Source organism: Alosa sapidissima, chromosome 9 (genome assembly GCF_018492685.1).
Source record: "Alosa sapidissima isolate fAloSap1 chromosome 9, fAloSap1.pri, whole genome shotgun sequence".
NCBI classification, from domain to species: domain Eukaryota; kingdom Metazoa; phylum Chordata; class Actinopteri; order Clupeiformes; family Clupeidae; genus Alosa; species Alosa sapidissima.
In genome coordinates this window covers 27966585-27987876 of record NC_055965.1, presented here as the reverse complement: position 1 = coordinate 27987876, position 21292 = coordinate 27966585, and the positions used below count along the sequence as shown (strand labels likewise).

The 21292-nt window shown below is 40.4% G+C and overlaps 1 protein-coding gene across 1 annotated transcript in view; it reads right to left on the bottom strand.

The window, feature by feature from the left end:
* The window catches only part of LOC121719383, a 92408-nt gene that overhangs the window by 11902 nt on the left and 59214 nt on the right, over positions 1–21292 (bottom strand). The window contains exons 8-12 of the mRNA XM_042104919.1: positions 7254–7958; positions 5797–6492; positions 4565–5266; positions 2917–3549; positions 2554–2661 (exon numbers count right to left, since the gene is read on the bottom strand). Of these exons, the coding sequence (XP_041960853.1) occupies positions 2554–2661; positions 2917–3549; positions 4565–5266; positions 5797–6492; positions 7254–7958 (2844 nt within the window). The remainder of the gene's footprint in view (positions 1–2553; positions 2662–2916; positions 3550–4564; positions 5267–5796; positions 6493–7253; positions 7959–21292) is intronic.

The following is a 21292-nucleotide window of genomic DNA, read 5'->3' as shown; positions in this document are numbered from 1 at the left end:
CACCAATGTTCTTTAGTATTATGTGTGGTGTAGGCTACCTCACAGAAAGGAGGATGGTGCTAGGCTAGTCACACTTCACATTCATTAGGCATGCTAATGACATTGTAGCTGTTTTTTTATTTAATCATGGAGACATCTTTTAAAATGAGTACAGGACAAATTACATGCATTTTATGAAGTAGAACGTTTTTTTCCACCATTGATATTAGAGGGGGAATTAAACCTGGTGTTCTACTAAGTTAGTGCTATGAAGCTTAGGCTACATGATTGATATTATGCCTTGGTTTATGCAATAGATTTAGATTTTGTTTTAATTATTCGTGTTTGACAGAGCATTCAAGTTCATTTCATGGTAGTGTTTGTAATTTACCTAGTTTTAATCTGTAGCCTAACTATTTTTTTACAGGTGTTCCTGGACAGTTTTGAAACCGAGATGTCTGAACGCCTCAAATAATCAGCAGTAAAGGTAAATATTCTTCATCCAGGACCTTGCCCCATTACTCTTAAAGCATAACTCGAGCCAAAATACAACCTAGGGTCTTTTTGTGAATGTACCTGAGTCAAACTTTCGTTTGAAAGCGTAATTAAGTCAGAAGTGCCACCATTAAGCTTGACTGTATTGTCGTTTCTGGGTCAAATGCCATTTGGGAGTCGTAGGGGCAGAACTATTTTGATACATGAGGATTTTGATTCATGCATCAAAATAGTAGGCTAGTGCCCCTACGACTCCCATTTAAAATGCCATTTGACCCGAAAACGATAATACGGTTGTATTGGAAACAAAGGAATCTAAGGTAATCAAATGCAGAAAACAGGGTGGTTGCACTCATATCGGTGCCAAGGTGCACAACGCTTTAAGGAAAGACTACCTGGCCAGGTCTACCCATACCAGGATGGCAAACAGATGGTGTCAATACCAATTTGACCCATAAAAAGTAAATGTCAAATAGGTACAGATAATCTGAATTAATCTCATCATTGCCAATGGATTTCTGTGTAAAATATTGTTTATCTTGTAAAATGTTGTCCATCTTCTTTCTTTTACTAACTTTATGCATCTTGGACTGGAAGATGGTGTGCTAGTAAGGAAGCTAGCTACCACAGCTTTTGCCACCACATCTCAGTGTTGGGAGGGAAGTTCACTCACTGCACAACTCTACCAGCTGTACCTTTCCTCCTCAGCCATGATCCGTAACCACCATGGTTTTCTTTCTGGGCCAGAAGACTTTGCAAACAAATAAGCAATAAATGATCATGCATTACAAATTTAGCCATGTTAGACTGTTAAGTTGTTGGCTTGTAGGCTGGGTGTCCAGTAAACAATTTCAAGCTTAGAGGGCAAATTCTCTCACCTAGGAGGGTAAACAACTTTTGTTTTTCATGAAATCAGCATTTTGAATTGATGGTCTACCAATGAGGCTGTAGAGTATCGCGACACAATAGTGGCAATAGTAAAACATGCATTCGGGTGTATTATATTATATATTATTTCACACACGTATATATTAAATGTGTGCGCTCAAATTCTCTCTGCGCGTGTGCACTCAGAGGAAACTGCTCCCCAAGCATGGAAGAAAATGCTGCGAGCGAGGAGGAATCTGACCAGCGCTCCAAACAGCCACTCGAAAAATCTATGTGAAATAATATAATACGCCCAAATGCATGTTTTATCGCGTTACCACATCCAAATTGAAAATATATGCTCAAGAGATCCATAACTTTCAGAAAAATGTTTTACTTTTGTTATAGATGAATATTATGTTTTGTTTTCATTCATGTCAATGAAATGTTTTTCTCCTAATCAAAGTGTAATTTGTCATGTAACAGAATAGGTAGGAGAGTACTAATAGTACAATTTTAAATCACACTAATATTATACTTAAATTGCATGCCTTTATAATGCTTAAAGTATTTTAAGACTATACTTTTATTAACATAACTGCAAACTTTCAAGGCACTTATTGTAGTCAGGAAGTACATTTGAAGTTAATTTAAAATATTACAGAAGCATGCCAAATGAATAGAAATGAGGATGATAAGAGTGTATTCAAAATACACTACTACACTATTATTAGTTATACTGTAATGCCTTTTAAGTACATTTCCAATACACTTGGAATGTTACAAAATTGTACTGCGTCTGTGTTCCGAATGCTCATAAAATCTGTTTTTGTATAATGTACTTAAGAACACTTAAAGTTTGAAAAAAGTTGTTCCATTTTAGCACACTAATTACACTCAAAGTATAGTCAAGTTGGTATTAAGTTGAACTTAATACATAATTCAATACACTTAATTACACTTGGATTTGACGAAAAAAGTACAAACTGTACTTTCAAAAAGTATACTTTTAATAGGTATTTTTTTACCTGGGAAATGATATCCTTTGTTTTGTTTTTGTCTATCTATCTCTTGCAGTTACAGCATACGTATTCCATAGAAACACTGCATACTTATTCCAAACTCAGGAAACAGTAACTTATAGCGTATCATTGCTAAACGCTGGCACTATGTCACCATATATTTTTTCAGAGAAAGTAATTTAGTACTCACTGTCTGGGGGAGTTTTAATGCTTCCCTGCAGACTCAACTCATCAAATCGTGCTGCAGCCTCATCCATGTCTCTGCTCTGGTCATCTGCTCTATTCCATTTCAGTAAACCTATAAATCAAACATAAAAAAACCCTGTTAATTTGGTATTGTAACAAGATAAGCGGTCCTACATTTACTCATACTCATTAGTGGTGACTAAGCTTGAAGATCATAACATAACCGCAGCACTCTTTAACAATTGCATAAGTTGATAAAAACAAATAGATTATACTGATAGATTATACAAATAGGTATCACATTATACTTCATGTTTGAGCTGAAGATTATTATTAATTCAACATTAATTTAGTGGGGATACCGCACCTCTGAAGAAAGACGTCCATGTTGTCTCTTCTTGTGGTCTTTCATAGTGAGCTCCTCCATTTCTTACCACCATCTGTTCTATCTTCTCCAGCAGCTCTGTTACTTGTGTATCATCAGTCCAGTCCTTGTTGTTGAGGACATGATATCGGTTCCCACATTTCCCAACAATCCACTGCAGGGTTTCTCCTTCACTCTCAATGTGCTGCTCAATAGATGTGTCTCCCAGCCAGTCTCCATAGGTGAAAAGGACAATTGTGTGTCTCCAAACATGTTTATCAAGAAGCTTCAAATGGTCCCGGATGCTTTTTGTGTAGACCTCTGTGAAACTATAATCTACACGTATGACTAGAAGGACTGCATGCGGTCCTGGGGGACAAAGAGACACGCTGAGCACAATGTCCTGTTTGGTTTTCCGGGAAGTGTCTCTGAGGGTCTCATTTATCCCCCACCCTGGTGTGTCCACCACAGTGACCTGTCTGCCTGCTACTTCTCCCTGTCTCTTCACACACTGAGTTGTTCTTATCTTCAAGTCAAATTCCTCTTTGCACAGGATGGTATTTCCTGATGAACTCTTCCCAGCATATTTGTGTCCCAAAAGCACAACCCTCACGCTTGAGAGGAACTGAGCATCACCTGTCAAGAAATAGAAAAATCCATCACTGTATAAGAGGTTGGCAGGTTGGCAACCACCACAGTAGTAACAGATGAGCGTGCTGCTAACTCCACTGACCCATACTGGACAACACTGGCTGCAGTGATATTTTTGTCCAACAGGGGGCAGTGTAGTGGTATTTATTGTTATTGTATGATAATGTTTAGATTAATGGGTATGGTCACTGTTAACTGTATGTTAACTGTTTTGAGAACGTGATGTCAGAGTTGACACACAAGCATCAAAACAATTGAGAAAAACGAATATATAGAGTACAAAAACACATTGGACCCTTTCTTAGACCCGGCACAGTTTTTGTGAACGATGCACTTGTCATGTCCCTGTCAAACTAGCAACAGAGGATTCAGACACCAAACACACTCATGCTCCACACTTCAGACTATTAATTTAAATCACTAAAATAGGACCCACTGAGGAAAGAATCATACTAATTATGGTAATATTAATTTAATATTACAATAAAATTAATAATACCATATACAATATAATATTATCATATTAGATTACATTCAACGTCATTGTCATTGTGCTAGTGTAGTGTGAACAGTAATATACAGTTAAGCAAGTGGGATGATTTACAGTAGTATGCAGTGTATTAACAATAACATTATAAGAGCAGAATAAAGGCCTACACACACAGCCAGTGACGCAACAGTGATTTATGGCTGGCGACCAGCAAAATTGAATAGAATCTATTGAAGTGAATGAGGCAACGCATGTGGCAAGTGGAACGAACGTCTCATTGCTCTAATCTATTTTTCAGGGTGATTTTGATACGTCATAATAGAAAACAACGGTCTCTTCAGTGTGTCTCCACTAATTCGATGGGTGATCGCGTCGCCAGTAGTGTGTGTAGTAAAGCAATTAACAGAATTCCACCGTCGCGTTTGACTGTCACATCGCCGGCCGTGTGTGGTGGGCTTCAGTATGGATATGAAGTATAAAATTACAACACATTAAAATGAATAAACTCACCTCCTGAGAATTGAAAAGCAGATCTCTGCCTGTAGACACACATCTGTCTGTCCTCTGCTCTCTGTGTCTGTTGTTTTCTTCTCTCCTTTACTTCCTCCAGTCTCTTTCTGTCCATCTCATAGTGACGGCCCCCGTTTCCAGAGATAATTTCCTCCATCTTCTCCATCAGCTCAGTGATCTGTGTTCTGTCACTTTTGTCCTGATTGTTGAGAAGATGATATCTGTTCCCACATTTCTCTACTAGAGATTTCAGGGCTTCTTCACTGTCTATGTGCTGCTCAATGGTTGTGTCTCCCAGCCAGTCTCCACAGGTAAACAGCACCATGGTGTGAATCCAGACAGCTCCACCAAGCAACTCCAGGTGTTCCTGAATATTTATTCTTTTTTCAATTGTGAAAGAATCAATATCTATGACAATTAGGACAGCATGTGGTCCTGGAGGACACAGAGACACACTAAGCACAATCTCCTGTTTAGTGAGCTCAGGAGTGTCTTTGAGGCTGAAATTATTCCACCATCCCGGAGCCTTGACTACAGTGATCTTCCTGCCTGCTACTTCTCCCTGTCTCTTCACACACTGAGCTGCTGTTCTCTTCAGGTCAAACTCCTCTCTGCCCAGGATGGTGTTTCCTGATGAACTCTTCCCAGATGTTCTGTGTCCCAGCAGCACAACTCTGAACTCTGACCGTGGGGATGAATTCCCTGTTGAAAAGAATATATAAATATATTTGACATTATATGGCCATGTTATCTTAAGAGCTTTGTGGACTTTGAGCAGCAGTAAGGAGTTGTGGTTTAAATCTAGTGAGCTAACCACCTAAAGTGCATGTACACCTTGTACACACCACTTACAGCCCCACTGGCACTGCTAAATGTTGGTGCATGTTTGGCGATACAGCTGACAATGGCCTGATGTGTAAACTTTTCTTTCATTTTCACGGGAACAGTACGCCCCGGAACACAGAACTATAGTGCACATCCTGGATGGTTAGTGGGAACAGCACATGTGTTTACATGTGATGCACATGATATCAAAATTAATTTGAAGATAAAACCAAAAATAACAGGCAGATAAAAACTAGCCTATCAAGTGTGAAGCAAATGCACAGTATTGCTTCAATTTCACTAACTTTACTATTTTACTAATTTCTTCCATGGCCATAAGAATTAATATTATGATATATTTGATTCGATGTTTCATAGGCAAGAGACTAAGATTGTTAAAAACTCACCCTTCAGTGACTGGAGGTGTTGCCTTTGCATCTCCACCTTCATCAGTCTCTCTGTTGCTCTCTCCCTCCTCTCCTTTATTTCCTCCAGTCTGTTTCTGTCCATCTCATAATGACAGCCCTCATTTCCAACGACAATTTCCTCCATCTTCTCCATCAGCTCTGTGATCTGTGTTCTGTCACCTTTGTCCTCATTGTTGAGAACATGATATCTGTTCCCACATTTCTCTACCAGATATCTGAGGTGTTCTTCACTCTCAATGTACTGCTCAATGGTTACGTTTCCCAGCCAGTCTCCACAGGTAAACAGCACCATGGTGTGACTCCAAATTCTGTCACTGAGAATCTCCAGATGTTCTTGGATGTTTCTAATGACATCCTGCGTGATAGACTTAGCTACTTTTATAAGCAGTAAGATAATGTGAGGTCCTGGAGGACACAGAGACACACTGAGCACAATCTCCTGTTTAGTGAGCTCAGGAGTGTTTATGAGGTTGACATTCTTCCACCATCCTGGAGCCTTGACTACAGTGACCTGTCTGCCTGTTACTTCTCCCTGTCTCTTCACACACTGAGCTGTTCTTCTCTTCAGGTCAAACTCCTCTCTGCCCAGGATGGTGTTTCCTGATGAACTCTTCCCAGATGTTCTGTATCCCAGCAGCACAACTCTGAACTCTGACTGCGGGAATGAATTCCCTGCTGAAAAGAATACATGAATATATTTGACATTATATGACTATGTTATCTTACGAGCTTTGTGGACTTTGAGCAGCAGTATGGAGTTTTGGTTAAAATCTAGTGAGAAAACCACCTAAAGTGCATGTACACCTTGTACACACCACTTACAGCCCCACTTGCACTGCTAAATGTTGGTGCATCTTTGGAGATACAGCTGACAATGGCCTGATGTGTAAACTTTTCTTTCATTTTCACAGGAACTTTTTTATTTTTATTTTTTTTTATTTTACCTTTATTTAACCAGACAGATCATTAAGAACAAGTTCTTATTTACAGTGATGGCCTGACAAGAAGCACAAGCTTCTTGGAAGAGAAGTGGAAAGGGGCAGTGAGAAAGGATAGAGAAGCAACAGTACACAAACACAGCTGTGCAGACATACAACAAGACAGCAACAGAGACCCGTAGGGTTAACATAAAACTACTCAGACATACAGGCACGCCCTGGAACACAGAACTGTAGTGCACATCCTGGATGGTTAGTGGAAATGGCACATGTGTTTACAATGTGATGCACATGATATCAAAATTAATTTGAAGATGAAATCGAAAATAACAGGCAGATAAAAACTAGCATATGAAGTGTAAAGCAAATGCACAGTGTTGTTTAAATTTCACTAACTTCACTATTTTACTAATTTCTTCCATGGCCATAAGAATGAATATTATGATATATTTGATTCGATGTTTCATAGGCAGAAGATTAAGATTGTTAAATCCTCACCGTTTAGTGACTGAAGGTGTTGTCTTTGCTTCTCCACCTTCATCAGTCTCTCTGTTGCTCTCTCTTCTTCTTTCTCCCTCCTCTCCTTCACTTCCTCCAGTCTCTTTCTGTCCATCTCATAGTGACGGCCTCCGTTTCCAGAGATAATTTCCTCCATCTTCTCCATCAGCTCTGTGATCTGTGTTCTGTCACCTTTGTCCTCATTGTTGAGAACATGATATCTGTTCCCACATTTCTCTACCAGATATCTGAGGTGTTCTTCACTCTCAATGTACTGCTCAATGGTTACGTTTCCCAGCCAGTCTCCACAGGTAAACAGCACCATGGTGTGACTCCAGACTCTGTCACTGAGAATCTCCAGATGTTCTTGGATGTTTCTAATGACATCCTGTGTGATAGACTTAGCTACTTTTATAAGCAGTAAGAGAATGTGAGGTCCTGGAGGACACAGAGACACACTGAGCACAATCTCCTGTTTAGTGAGCTCAGGGGTGGCTTTGAGGTTGACATTCTTCCACCATCCTGGAGCCTTGACAACAATGACCTGTCTGCCTGCTACTTCTCCCTGTCTCTTCACACACTGAGCTGTTCTTCTCTTCAGGTCAAACTCCTCTCTGCCCAGGATGGTGTTTCCTGATGAACTCTTCCCAGATGTTCTGTATCCCAGCAGCACAACTCTGAAATCTGACTGTGGTGATACATTTCCTGTTGAAAAGAATATGTAAATATATTTGACATTATATGAACATATTATCTTAAGAACTTTGTGGATTTTAAGCAGCAGTAAGTTTTGATGGAAAGGAGTTTTGGTTTAAATCTAGTAAGCTAACCACTAAAGTGCATGTACACCTTGTACACACCACTTACAGCCCCACTGGCACTGCTAAATGTTGGTGCATCTTTGGCGATACAGCTGACAATGGCCTGATGTGTAAACTTTTCTTTCTTTTTCACGGGGACTTACGCCCCGGAACACAGAACTATAGTGCACATCCTGGATGGTTAGTGGGAACAGCACATGTGTTTACATGTGATGCACATGATATCAAAATTAATTTGAAGAGAAAACCAAAAACAACAGGCAGATAAAAACTAGCCTATCAAGTGTAAAGCAAATGCAGTGTTCAATTCAATTTCACTAAATTTACTATTTTACTAATTTTTTCCATGGCCATAAGAATTAATATTATGATATATTTGATTCAATGTTTCATAAGCTAGAAAATTATGAAGATTGTTGGACATTATTTTTGCAATGAAAAAGCTCAGTTTGTTTAGTACAAAACACAGAAAATACAACACAACTCACGCTTCAGCGACTGCAGGTGTTGTCTTTGCTTCTCCACCTTCATCAGTCTCTCTGTTGCTCTCTCTTCTTCTTTCTCCCTCCTCTCCTTCACTTCCTCCAGTCTCTTTCTGTCCATCTCAAAGTGACAGTTTTTGTTTCCTGCTACCATCTCTTCTATCTTCTCCAGCAGCTCTGTGACCTGATCGCCTGCCCTATTCTTATTGTTGATGACATGATATCTGTTCCCACATTTCTCTACTAGAGATTGCAGGGCCTCTTCACTCTCAATGTGCTGCTCAATGGTTGCATTTCCCAGCCAGTCTCCACTGGTAAACAGCACCATGGTGTGACTCCAGACGACACTACTGAGAAGCTCCAGGTTTTCCGGAATATTTATTCTTTTTTCAATTGTGAAAGAATCATCAACATCTATGACAAGTAGGGCAGCATGTGGTCCTGGAGGACACAGAGACACACTGAGCACAATCTCCTGTTTAGTGAGATCAGGAGTGTTTATGACATACCTACACCATCCTGGAGCCTCGACTACAGTGACCTGTCTGCCTGCTACTTCTCCCTGTCTCTTCACACACTGAGCTGTTCTCTTTAGTTCAAACTCCTCTCTTCCCAGGATGGTGTTTCCTGATGAACTCTTCCCAGCATTTCTGTATCCCAGCAGCACAACTCTGAACTGTGACATGGGAGTTGATTCTTCTGTAATGTACAATAGATCAGATTGGATTAGATTCAACTATATTGTCACAAGTACCAGTAGAACGACACAAAAGAGAAAACACATTTGCTGATTTGTTTGCAGTATTCAAGGGTCTGTAAGCGATGCAGAGGTGTACTTCACAAAACCTTAATAATTTGCACAATCTTCATAACAGACAGAGGTGTAAAAGTCCATCTTCAGAGTCCATCTTCAAAGTCCTGCCACATAGCATAACTCCAAACCCAGGTCAGATAATAGTGAAATCACATGTGTTTTAGTGTTCAGGTAGAAGCAATACGTGGTAGGCCTTTTACTTTCTGAAGCCAGACTTTTACACCATTTATAACGGATAAAGCTGTGACTTTTTGCTTATCCTGGCTGAATTTAGCCTTGACTTGGTTTCACAAAAGCAAAGGCACATAAGTTACCATGGGGATGTTGGCATCGGCACTTACAATACCTTTAAAATGTCATTGTTTGACCATAGCCATATAAGTGTGTTTTTTTTTTTTTCAAGCTTTAACTCAATTATTGCACTATTCAATATAATATTTACATACTTTTTTTCTCCCATTAGAAAGCCGATCAGACACAAGCCAACTCACGTTTCAGTGACTGAAGGTGTCGTCTTTTCTTTTCCACAGTCATCAATCTCTCTGTTGCTCTCTCATCCTCTTTCCTCCTCCTTTCTTGTATTTCCTCCAGTCGCTTGCTGTCCATCTCATAGTGGCAGCTACTGTTACCTGCAACCATTTCCTCAATCTTCTCAAGGAGATCTGTGATTTGACTGACATCAGTCCTGTTTTCATTTTTAAGAACATGATATCTGTTGCAACATTTCTCAACTAGCCAATGGAGGCTCTCTCCTTCACTCTCAATGTACTGCTCAATGGTTGTGTCTCCCAGCCAGTCTCCATGGGTGAACAGCACTATGGTGTGACTCCAGACTTTCTCATTAAGAAGGTCCAAGTGTTGCTGGGCTGATCTTCTCTGTGCTTCAGTAAATGATATGTCTGCTCGTGTGACCATCAGGAACACATGCGGACCCTGGCTGCACAAACCTGGACTAAGCTGAATAGCTCTTTTGGTCATTTCAGTACAACTATCAACCTCACAATAACTGTGCCATCCTGGAACCTCCACCACAGTGACCTGTCTGCCTGCTACCTCTCCCTGTCTCTTCACACAAGCAGCAGATCTCTGTCCAGGCTGAAACTCCTCTCTGCCCAGGATGGTGTTTCCTGATGAACTCTTTCCAGCATCTTTAAATCCCAGCAGCACAATTCTGAGATCTGGAAGCTGTACACCTCCTGCAGGAGTAAATGAAGAACTTCAGAGTGTGTGTGTGTTGATTTAAATTACTCAACACAACCTGCAGGTCACAAGAGGTCTTTCACTGTAACATAGGGATGCATTTGGGAGAAGACTAGTGACACCTGTGTACGTTTTATCATAAAGACTCCAACTTTCCATGTCTGTACAGAATATGAATTTTCCCTAATAAGATTGTTTCTGTGTGTGTGTGTGTGTGTGTGTGTGTGTTTACGTCTGATTTACACCTTTGTATCTGTAGAATTGTAAAACGTAATCTTGAATGATCAAGTCACACAAAAATCTAACAACGTGTTATGTCATAAATTAAGTTATGATGTACATTCTTTGGATAGATAGATAGATAGATAGATAGATAGATACTTTATTGATCCCTAGGGGAAATTCAAGAAAATCTATCAATCTGACAATCTGACTCTTTCCTTTGACTATTGAGTTTAGCAGCACAGACTCTAAAAATAAAATTATTTATTAGATTTATGTATGACATAATTTCACTCACCCTGTCTCTGGAGTTTATTTCTTCTCTCCTCTGCTCTCCTCTCTTCTTCTGCCCTCTTCTCTTCAACCTTCTGTAATATTTCTCTGTTTATTTCATAGTGACGACCACTGTTTCCTGCCACCATCTCTTCTATCTTCTCCAGCAGCTCTGTGACTTGTGTATCATCCTTGTTCTTCATATTGAGGACATGATATCTGTTCTCACATCTCTCTACAAGCTGCTGGAGCATTCTCCCTTTGACCTCAAAGGTTTTCACTTCTGCAGGAGTCTCCTGAATGAACAGAACTAGAGAGTGTTTCCAGGCTCCATGGCCCAGAAGACACAGGTGGTTTGATGTGGCGTTTCTCTCTGCATCTGTGAAGGTCATGTTCTCATGGATGACCAGCAGAAAGGCATGAGGTCCTGGAGGACAAAGAGTCACACTGAGAACAATCTCCTGTTTCTGGAGGTTAGGAGAGTCCTTGTAAAAATGTTCACTATATTTCATCCATCCAGGAGTGTCCACCACAGTGACCTGTCTCCCTGCTACCTCTCCCTGTCTCTTCACACACTGCAGTGTTCTCACATCAGGGTCAAACTCCTCTCTGCCCAGGATGGTGTTTCCTGCTGAACTTTTCCCAGCTTCTCTGTTCCCCAGCAGCACAATCCTCAAGTCGGAGAGATTGGGGATATCACCTGGTCACGAGACAACACAGGGAGACAACACACACTGTTAAGCTTTTAGAAAATACTTGAGCTACCCAGACATATTTGTAAAATAGTAATGAAACAATAATAAATTCACTGCCGTATCAACTATTCACGACAGGAAAAATAACTTGAAAACAAATACACATGTTCCATTAGGGTATCAGAGTGATGGACATGTTCCACTAGGGTATCAGAGTGATGGACATGTTCCATTAGGTTATCAGAGTGATGGACTCACCAGTAGATGATCCCCCTGCAGCCATTTCTTCAGTTTTACTCAGATCCCTCAGATGTCCTGACCGCATTCACACTGAAAGAGGACAACATGGCAGCATGATGGTGTTTAATGGACAACATGACAGCATAATGGTGTTTAATGAACAACATGGCAGCATAATGGTATTTAATGGACAACATGGCAGCATAATGGTGTTTAATGGACAACATGGCAGCATAATCAACCTGTGTCAGAGTTTGTGTTTCGGCTATGGGGGGCTTTCAGTACACACCCCTTGAACTTCGACAGTTCACCTCCACCGACCCCATCAGCAATGAGGTGATCCACCTTTGCCGGGCAGCGGGGATCCTCCAGTGGAAAGGCTACCTGCGCACGTCGCTCTCTCATCACCCGAGCGACAGAGGAAAGCATCCCTCTGAGAACATCATCATCTCCACAGGATCTCTTGCCAAAACAACGCGGATTTCTAGAGCAGTCCGCTCCCGCTATCGCCTGTACGCCCGGCAGTAAAGTGACACCTGATCAACTTTGCTGTTGATCAACATCCAGACTGTTGCCGCTCATCCTGTTAAAAGTTCTGCTTCAGTGAGAGCACGTGATTTGAACATTGCTACTACATCCACCAGATCACGTGACGCCTCACACCTTGGTACATCAACTCAGAACAATTCACAGGCTCTTAAAATGGCACTGTTCAACGTGAGATCTTTATCTAGTAAGACATTCACTATGAATGATTTTATTCTGTCTTCTAACCTTGATTTTTTCTTTTTAACTAAGACTTGGTTAAAGGTGGGTGAGCATAGCCAATTAGGGGAACTTTGCCCTCCCAGTTATAACTTCTTTAGCTCTCCTAGAGTTTGTGGCCGTGGAGGAGGTTTAGCAGTTGTATATAAGGATTGTTTTAAATGTTGCCCATCTGCCACTGACAGTTTCTCAACTTTTGAGGTTTTTATGTTCAAATTAATCTGTGATGTCCCTGTGCTCTGCATTGTTGTTTATCGAGCCCCTAAACATTGCATGGCAGCATTTTTAATGGAATTCTCAGATTTTTTATCTTCTGTCATTCTCAACTATGATAAGATTATTATTGTTGGAGATTTTAATATTCATATTGATGATTCCACAAATTGTTACTCAGCTGAATTCTCTAATATTACAGAATCTTTTAATTTACTACAGCATGTGTTAGAACCAACTCACAAACATGGGCATACTGTAGATTTAGTTTTTTCTCTTGGCTTAGAGCTGAACAATGTTTTAGTGAAAGACCTATTGGTGTCAGACCACCACTGTCATCTTTGACAGTGTTCTCCCAGTTGCTGTTGCACCTCGCACACACATTGTTAGTTTTCGCAGTTTCAATGATCACACTACCTGTAATTTCTCTTCTTTGTTTAACAAACTTAGTGATACCATGCCTGATGCTGGTGGGTTACAAGATACAGATGACATGCTTAACACATTTAATGAGTTATGCACCACCATACTAGATACTGTAGCTCCTCTTAAAACTAAAAGGAAACATATTGTTAACAAATCTCCCTGGATCACTAATGAAATACGTAGCCTCAAAAGACTGTGTAGGAGAACTGAACGCAAATGGAAAGCCACAAAGCTTCTGGTTCATTACCAATATTTGAAAGAACTAACTTCCTCCTTTAACAAAGCAGTCAAAGATGCCAGATCACAGTATTTTTCAAACCTTATTGCTAACAATGGAAACAATTCTAGATTCCTGTTCAATACTATTGATCGCCTCCTGAATCCTACTCCCGCCACTGTATTGGCATCCTCTGCTGATGAGTGTGAAACGTTTTTATCATTTTTTATTGATAAGATTGCTAATAATATTAGGTCAAATATCCCATCTCCGATGTCTCTTGCTAATGTTCCATGCCCCCCTTCTTGCCCTAATAACCTGAGCTGTTTTAGACCTATCTCTATACAGACTCTCACTGACATTGTTGCAGCAATGAATCTTTCATCTAGTCCTTTAGACATTTTACCAGCCACTCTTCTCAAAAAAGTGTTTAGTGCTATAGGCCCTAGTCTGCTGTCAATCTTAAATAATTCTCTTTCCTCAGGGTGTGTCCCTGACCTTTTCAAGACAGCCAGTGTCCAGCCCCTCCTAAAAAAACCTGGCCTTGATCCTTCCATTCTAAAAAAACTTTCGTCCAATCTCTAAATTGACCTTTATCTCCAAAATTCTGGAAAAGGTGGTCTTGATGCAACTTTCTGAAGTGTTAAAGGGCAATAGCATCCTGGAGAAATTTCAGTCAGGTTTTCGTCCTATGCATAGCACTGAAACTGCTCTTATCAGGGTAACTAACGATCTACTAATGGCAGCTGATTCTGGTGAGCACTCTGTTTTGGTGTTGCTGGATCTCACCGCTGCTTTTGATACCATTGATCATGCTATTTTAATTAGAAGACTAAGAGAATGGGTTGGCATAACAGGTCCTGCTTTGGACTGGTTCATATCCTATTTGTCCAACAGGACATTTTTTGTTTCAATAGGTAATTGTACTTCCTCTACCTCAGCTATTACTTGCGGTGTTCCCCAAGGTTCAATTTTAGGACCAATATTGTTTTCCCTGTATATGTTACCTCTAGGCCACATAATTCGCCGCCATAACATATCATTTCACTGCTATGCTGATGACACACAGCTGTACATCTCAGTCAAACCAAACATGCTTAACAAGCTAACTGTACTGCAGGATTGCATAGCTGATGTGAAAGACTGGATGTCTCAGAATTTCCTACAGCTTAACTCTGACAAAACAGAAGTCCTTTTCATTGGCCCTGACTACTACTGAGACTACTGAAACTTAGGGGTTATATTTTATTAGCATGTAAAACTCCTTGTGCAGTCCTGTTATTATCAACTGAGAAACATTTCTAAAATCAGATCAATGCTTTCTTTAAAGGACACAGAGAGAATTATACATGCATTTGTCTCATCTAGACTTGATTACTGCAACGCCTTATTCACCTGTTTAAATCGTCATTCCATCTCTCGTTTACAAACTGTTCAGAATTCAGCAGCCAGACTTTTGACAAAGTCTAAATTTAGGGAACACATCACCCCAGTTCTGGCCAATCTTCACTGGTTGCCAAAAAATCCTCCTTATTACCTATAAAGCATTACATGGTTTGGCACCTGACTACTTAACAGATTTATTAACCCCCTACTGTCCAGCTCGGCCCCTCAGATCCTCCAGCCTGGGACTTTTAGTTGTTCCAGAAAGTAAACTGTCAACTAGGGGTGACCGATCATTTGCAGTTAAAGCACCCAAGCTTTGGAACAGCCTCCCTTATAACATCAAATCTGCACCATCAGTGGCAAATGTTTTTTCAAATCTAGTCTAAAGACTCACTTATATAAAATTGCTTTCCTTAAATAGTGAATGATTCCACTCATGTCTCTGCTAATTTATTATCATTATTATCATTTCTGTTTGTTTATTTTGTCTTGGGTACTATACTGTATACCTTTTCTATTTCCTTTTTTATATATATTTAGTTAAGTTTGTGTTTGTAGTTTACTATTTTATCATTTTTATTATTATTATTATTATTATTACTATTATTATTATTATTATTGTTGTTATCATTACTATTGTTTTGTTTTTTGCTTTGTTTTGTTTGTTTGTTTGTCTGTAGAGCACTTTGTGCTTGAAAAGTGCTATATAAATAAATTGTATTATTATTATTTATATATATAATGGTGTTTAATAGTTATGGGTAGCATTTGTCACAACAAGCTTTAAAATGGAGGGCAAATATTTCAGAGTGGTGTCTCCCCCACCCCTACTGCCCTCCCTCATAGCTGCAGACAGGTTGCACTAAATATTTTACACTTATTCATTTAGCAGACTTACAAAAATGAGGGATAACATTGAAGCTACAGTGTAGAGGAGACCTTATGTAGGAATTAATATGGCATCAATGATTACTATTACTAGAGGATTACATATATGTTATAATTACATATCAAAGTGTAGTAGAAGGAAACAGTGGTACCCAAACAGATGATTGTTGCACTTGATATGTTGTCTGGGCTAACCCATGTAGGGCCACCATGGAAACTAAGGACAAAATTAGCTGGGCCCCAGATGGGTGTGTTACCTGGGTATAGTCACATGTGAACAGTTTCTGAGAACAATGTATGTGACATTTGTCAGGAAACGCAAGTGAAAACAAGACCTGTTGTCGATGTGCAAGTTCCTGATTGTGGGTTGTGGGTGGAAACGGCTACATGCAAAAAGCAAAAGCATACGTGACATTTGTCAGTCAGCCAGAACAGAAAGAGCCAGAACAGAGTGGCGGCAGGGACCAGTAGGGGGCTTTGTGCAGCAGTGTTCAAGTCAGGATTCAAGATTCAAGTTTGATTAATCACAATTATTGTCTTTCCTATAAGGTATTACGGGGTATTGCAATCCAAAATAAAAAATATTGTAGAGCGTTGTTTCCACCCTCTGCCTCCCCTTAAGACTCGAGGCTCTCGTGGGTTGTCATGGAGAAACTAAGTTGGTTCGTCTGGCACCTTGGCTACCTCAGAGCCTTTTTGAGATATGTCTCACGCAACACAACGCAACAGTATCTCCGAACAGCTCTGGGGCTGGGCTACCTTCATTTGTTATCCCTAAGTAACTAACGTCATACATCAACATGTTAGCAAGCCTGCTATGGAAAACTACATGGATTTGGGATTCTGGGTTGTGGGTGGAAACAGCTACATGTAAAAACTAGAAGCATACGTGACATTTAACAGACAGTCAGCCAGAACAGAGGGGGCTTTGTGCAGCAGTGCTAAGGTCAGGATTCAAGTGATGGATATAAGTCAAAATGTAAAATCATACGTCCCATTACTTTTAAGCAAATGTATTTAAGATTAATGAGCGTATGTCTAAACTTATGTTGTGTCATCCATGTTCTTCACACATTGCAACTGCACAGTACAGCTCGCAGTCGGAGAAACAACATCATCACGGGGGCGGTTCCTAATACTCCCAGATGTCATGAATGCACCATCAGGTATCGACGCAATCAAACACCGGTGTTACATGGCATGTTAACTGGCTGCGTTGGTGACGTTTCTTTGACAGATGTGGCCGCTTGCAGATTTGTCACTTTCTGATGGAAACTGGAGACGAACAAATGCAAATATGCATGACATATTTAAATGATAAAATTGTCTGCAGTACGCTACATGCACTGGACCATGAACATGCCACCAAAAAAATACATACCTAAATAGCCTAATAATAACTCCACATGGGTATCGAACCTGCTTCCTAAATGAAATCTCTTACATGATAACCATTCATCTACGTACTTGCACCATGAACCAGCTGATATAGTGAAGTCATAGCGAAATTTACTTAGTAAATTTACTTAGTAATTTTAGTATAGTTAGTTAGTATACTTAGTAAAATTACTTACTCACTTAGGCTATACAATTAGAAGAGGTCAGCTGATTGTAGCAAGTTAACACGGCTGATCATGGCTACCTACGGAGTGTCTTGCTACAGCAGTTGGCCAAGCCAGTAGGTCTTCAAAGTATCATGGTTAAGTTTTTAAACATTTCACTGACTGCTGGTCAGGCTCTCTGTGGTCACCTAGTCTATCTGTAGCCTAAATCAAGGACGTGTTGCTGGTCTGAAAATAAATAAATAATAATTGAAAAAAAAAACACCTGTGATAGGCAATAACCTGTTGCGCCACAGGAGAAGCGCCAATTTACCAATTGAGAAATAAAGTGTCAAAAGAAAACATCAAACCCATGTTTACCCATTTACATGTCAGCAACATGAACGTTAATAGACTATAAGCCTAAGAGTTTTGACCCTCCCTGTGCGCAAAATTTCTGTAAAATATGAACACATAGACTTCTCCTGCCTATTGCAGTGTGCGTTTCAATGCCTGTGTTTCATGAACTGAATTCTTCAAAGAATAGGCTGGACAAAAGGATACACAATTAGGCAACACATTTTTATTTGATTTATTTGCTGACGATCATGTGCCTCTACAGACACTTCAGGTAAGGGCGGCCACAGCCTAACCTTTGATTATCAAGCAAACGGTTCAATTTATTCGTGGTTCGATACCCACGTGGAGTTAATTTATGCTATTTAGGTGTTTGTTTTTTGGGTGGCATATTCATGGTCCAATGCATGTAGTATACATACAATTATGACTTTTAAACATGTCATGCATATTTGTGTTTGTTTGATCATGAAACGTCATCAACGCAGCCAGTTAACATGGGAGCCAGTTGCCAACACCGGTAGTGAGTTCTAAACTTTGGCGTCACTTGACGCGTCTCAGATGCCACTAGTGGGTGTATGTTGTGCGTTGTGTTTGAACAGTATGAAACTCTAAATTATTCTCTAGGCTAATGTACTTGAACAATCTTTCTGAAAAAAAGTGCATTCTATTTATTGTTGTCACAGTCACACCAGGTTCTGTTCCAGCCACACCCACTGCTCACTCTCCTGAAGCTCCCCTCACTCGTTCACACTCCCCAGTTTACTAATGACCTGCACATGTTCCCAATCAGCCTCACTCCCTACTTAAACCCCAGTCTCCCCTCAGTCTTTGTCTGGCCTCGTCAGAGATGACACCACAGTGCTAGCCACCAGCCTGACTCACCCAAGGAGTACTCATCCTGGATTCTCCTCGCCTGTTCCAGCGTCCTCCTGATCGGACCCCTCGAGTCACCCCCGGAGTTAGTTAAGTCGATCTTCTGTGTTTTGGGACTTTTACTGAAGTTCACTGTTCTTCTGTGTTTTGGACTCTTTGGAGCTTCTGTTTGTTACTGGCCTGGGTTTGACAACCCACTTCTGGTTTACCTTTGAAATAAAGACTATCTTGTTGGAACTCTACCTCCCTATCTTGAGTCTGTGGGCTGTGACAATTGTACTCTAATTATCCTCTAGGCCAGTGGTTCTTAATCTGGGGGTCGCCAAAAATATTGGAGGGCAGTCAGGATTAAAGACATTTTTTAAAGGGGTTTAGTCAAAGGCTGCCATTGACATAATGCCTTAGGTGTTGACACAGCCTACCTATGAGAAGATATTTTCTCTTCCAGTGCCCATCCTGCTACATTTCGAAACCAATCCTACAATATTTCTGGGAAAAAAGTGTACACTATACATTTAAGACAACATGCTTTGGCAAATGTGTCTTATTGAGAAACAACCCTCGTTACCTCTCTGTAGGCTACACAAGTTTACAATGAGTAGGCCTAACCAAGCAGACACCGTGGTCTGTAAGCAGCACAACTTTTTAACTTTGTAAAGAAAAGGACCAGCGAAAGCATGCATTATAAGCAGTGGTGGAATGTAACGAAGTACAAATACTTTGTTACTGTACTTAAGTAAATTTTCCATGTATTTGTACTTTACTTAAGTAGAATCTATAGTGCATACTTTTGACTTACTTCGTTACATTTTACAGCAATTATCTGTACTTTTACTCCGCTACATTTCTACAACACCATCGTTCCTTTTTACGTTACAATTTATGATCAGTTTTTTTTTCTCTCTGACAAACATGTTTGTTTTACCAGGGGGCGGGGTTGCTACCAAAGATCCTGGAGCGCTATATGCCCAGCTTCTAAATCTTTGAAACAATTTCTCGTCTAGACCAGGCAAAGCGTGAGTTTAGCCATCTGCATTCGGTAGGCTATATTCACCAGACCCATATGGCTACACTGTACATGCAACTGTGTTCTGTGCCTTTCTGTCTCTTATCTGCAGCGTTAGGGGCTCCTCTCCGATGAGATTGCTAGTCCGCGGATCAACGAAGTTACAGGCTATGCCCATGCTTCTGTCACAAGTCTGCTGATCATTTGCGGCACAAATGAATTGACAATTATAGAACCGCTGGCCGAAAAACTGGTGTCAGCCTATTTGTGCATTAATGGGGGGGGGGGGGTAAAAAGTGCAGTAGAAGAGGGGTTTAGTAGATTAAGTGGCAAGGGCTGCATAAAAAAGGTGGGGGAGGATTGGGATTGGGTGGGGGGCACCAACAAGGAGCACCCAAGAGCAACAGGGGCAAGGAAAAACTCCCTTACCAAGGAAGAAACCTTGGGCAGATCCACGGCTCAAGGGGCTAACCCAACTGCCAGGGGTCTTGGTGTGTGTGTTGGGGGGATGACAGGGGAGATGGGATAGTGTGCTGTGTATGTGGGGAGAGGGCAGTGTGCAATATGTGTGTATTTTTATTTGATTTATTTGCTGACGATCATGTGCCTCTACAGACACTTCAGGTAAGGGCGGCCACAGCCTAACCTTTGATTATCAAGCAAACGGTTCAATTTATTCGTGGTTCGATACCCACGTGGAGTTAATTTATGCTATTTAGGTGTTTGTTTTTTGGGTGGCATATTCATGGTCCAGTGCATGTAGTACTACATACAATTATGACTTTTAAACATGTCATGCATATTTACAGCTTGACATGCATAAGGTCATGAGTACAAAAGTAGATAACCAGAATTACAGTCTCTAGAATTGTAAGTCAGAATGTAAACTGGGCCACAAGTGAGCACAATTAGCTTAAAGGTAAATTCCAGTATTTAGCACTTTGAGTTCATTTTCAAAACTGTGCATCTCACCGAGTGGTTACAAGGGCGCGGGAAGGGGGGTGCTGAGGGTGCTGCAGCACCCCCTGCTGGCAGGAGATAGACTTTTAAAAAAATATTATATACATGTTTAAATAATTACTAATTCGCTGTCTGACATTATTTATATTTTTGTATGTGAAATGATGAGTCAAATAACAAAAAAGGGTTATGGATAGGTTCGAATATAGGCTACTAAAAATGAACAGTTATAGAGATCAACGTGAACGTGAGTCAGTTACTGTAAGAACAGTAGCGTGGTTTCAGCTAGGCCTATGTGATAGCGATCTGCGGTTGATATAGGTCTACATATTCTATGCGATTTACATGTTCAAAAAAGCATGGATAAGCTGAAAAAAACTTTAATTGTGTTTTACAGTTTTGCAAAATGAATAAATGTATAGTGAAATCATTTACCCTAGTCGCTAAGATAGAAATGATTAGGACACTTGCTGTGGAGACGACACACTTTAGGCTATTCAGAAATTATTTGCGAGATCATTGCAGCCTGATTATTAGCCTATATTTAAAGCCTAACATCTCTGGTGTGGTTTTGACGATCAGAAAAGTAATTTTCCTTAGCTATACTGAAATAGGCTAACGATGTCAAGTGCGCTTCTGTGGGGTTAGGGTGGGCGC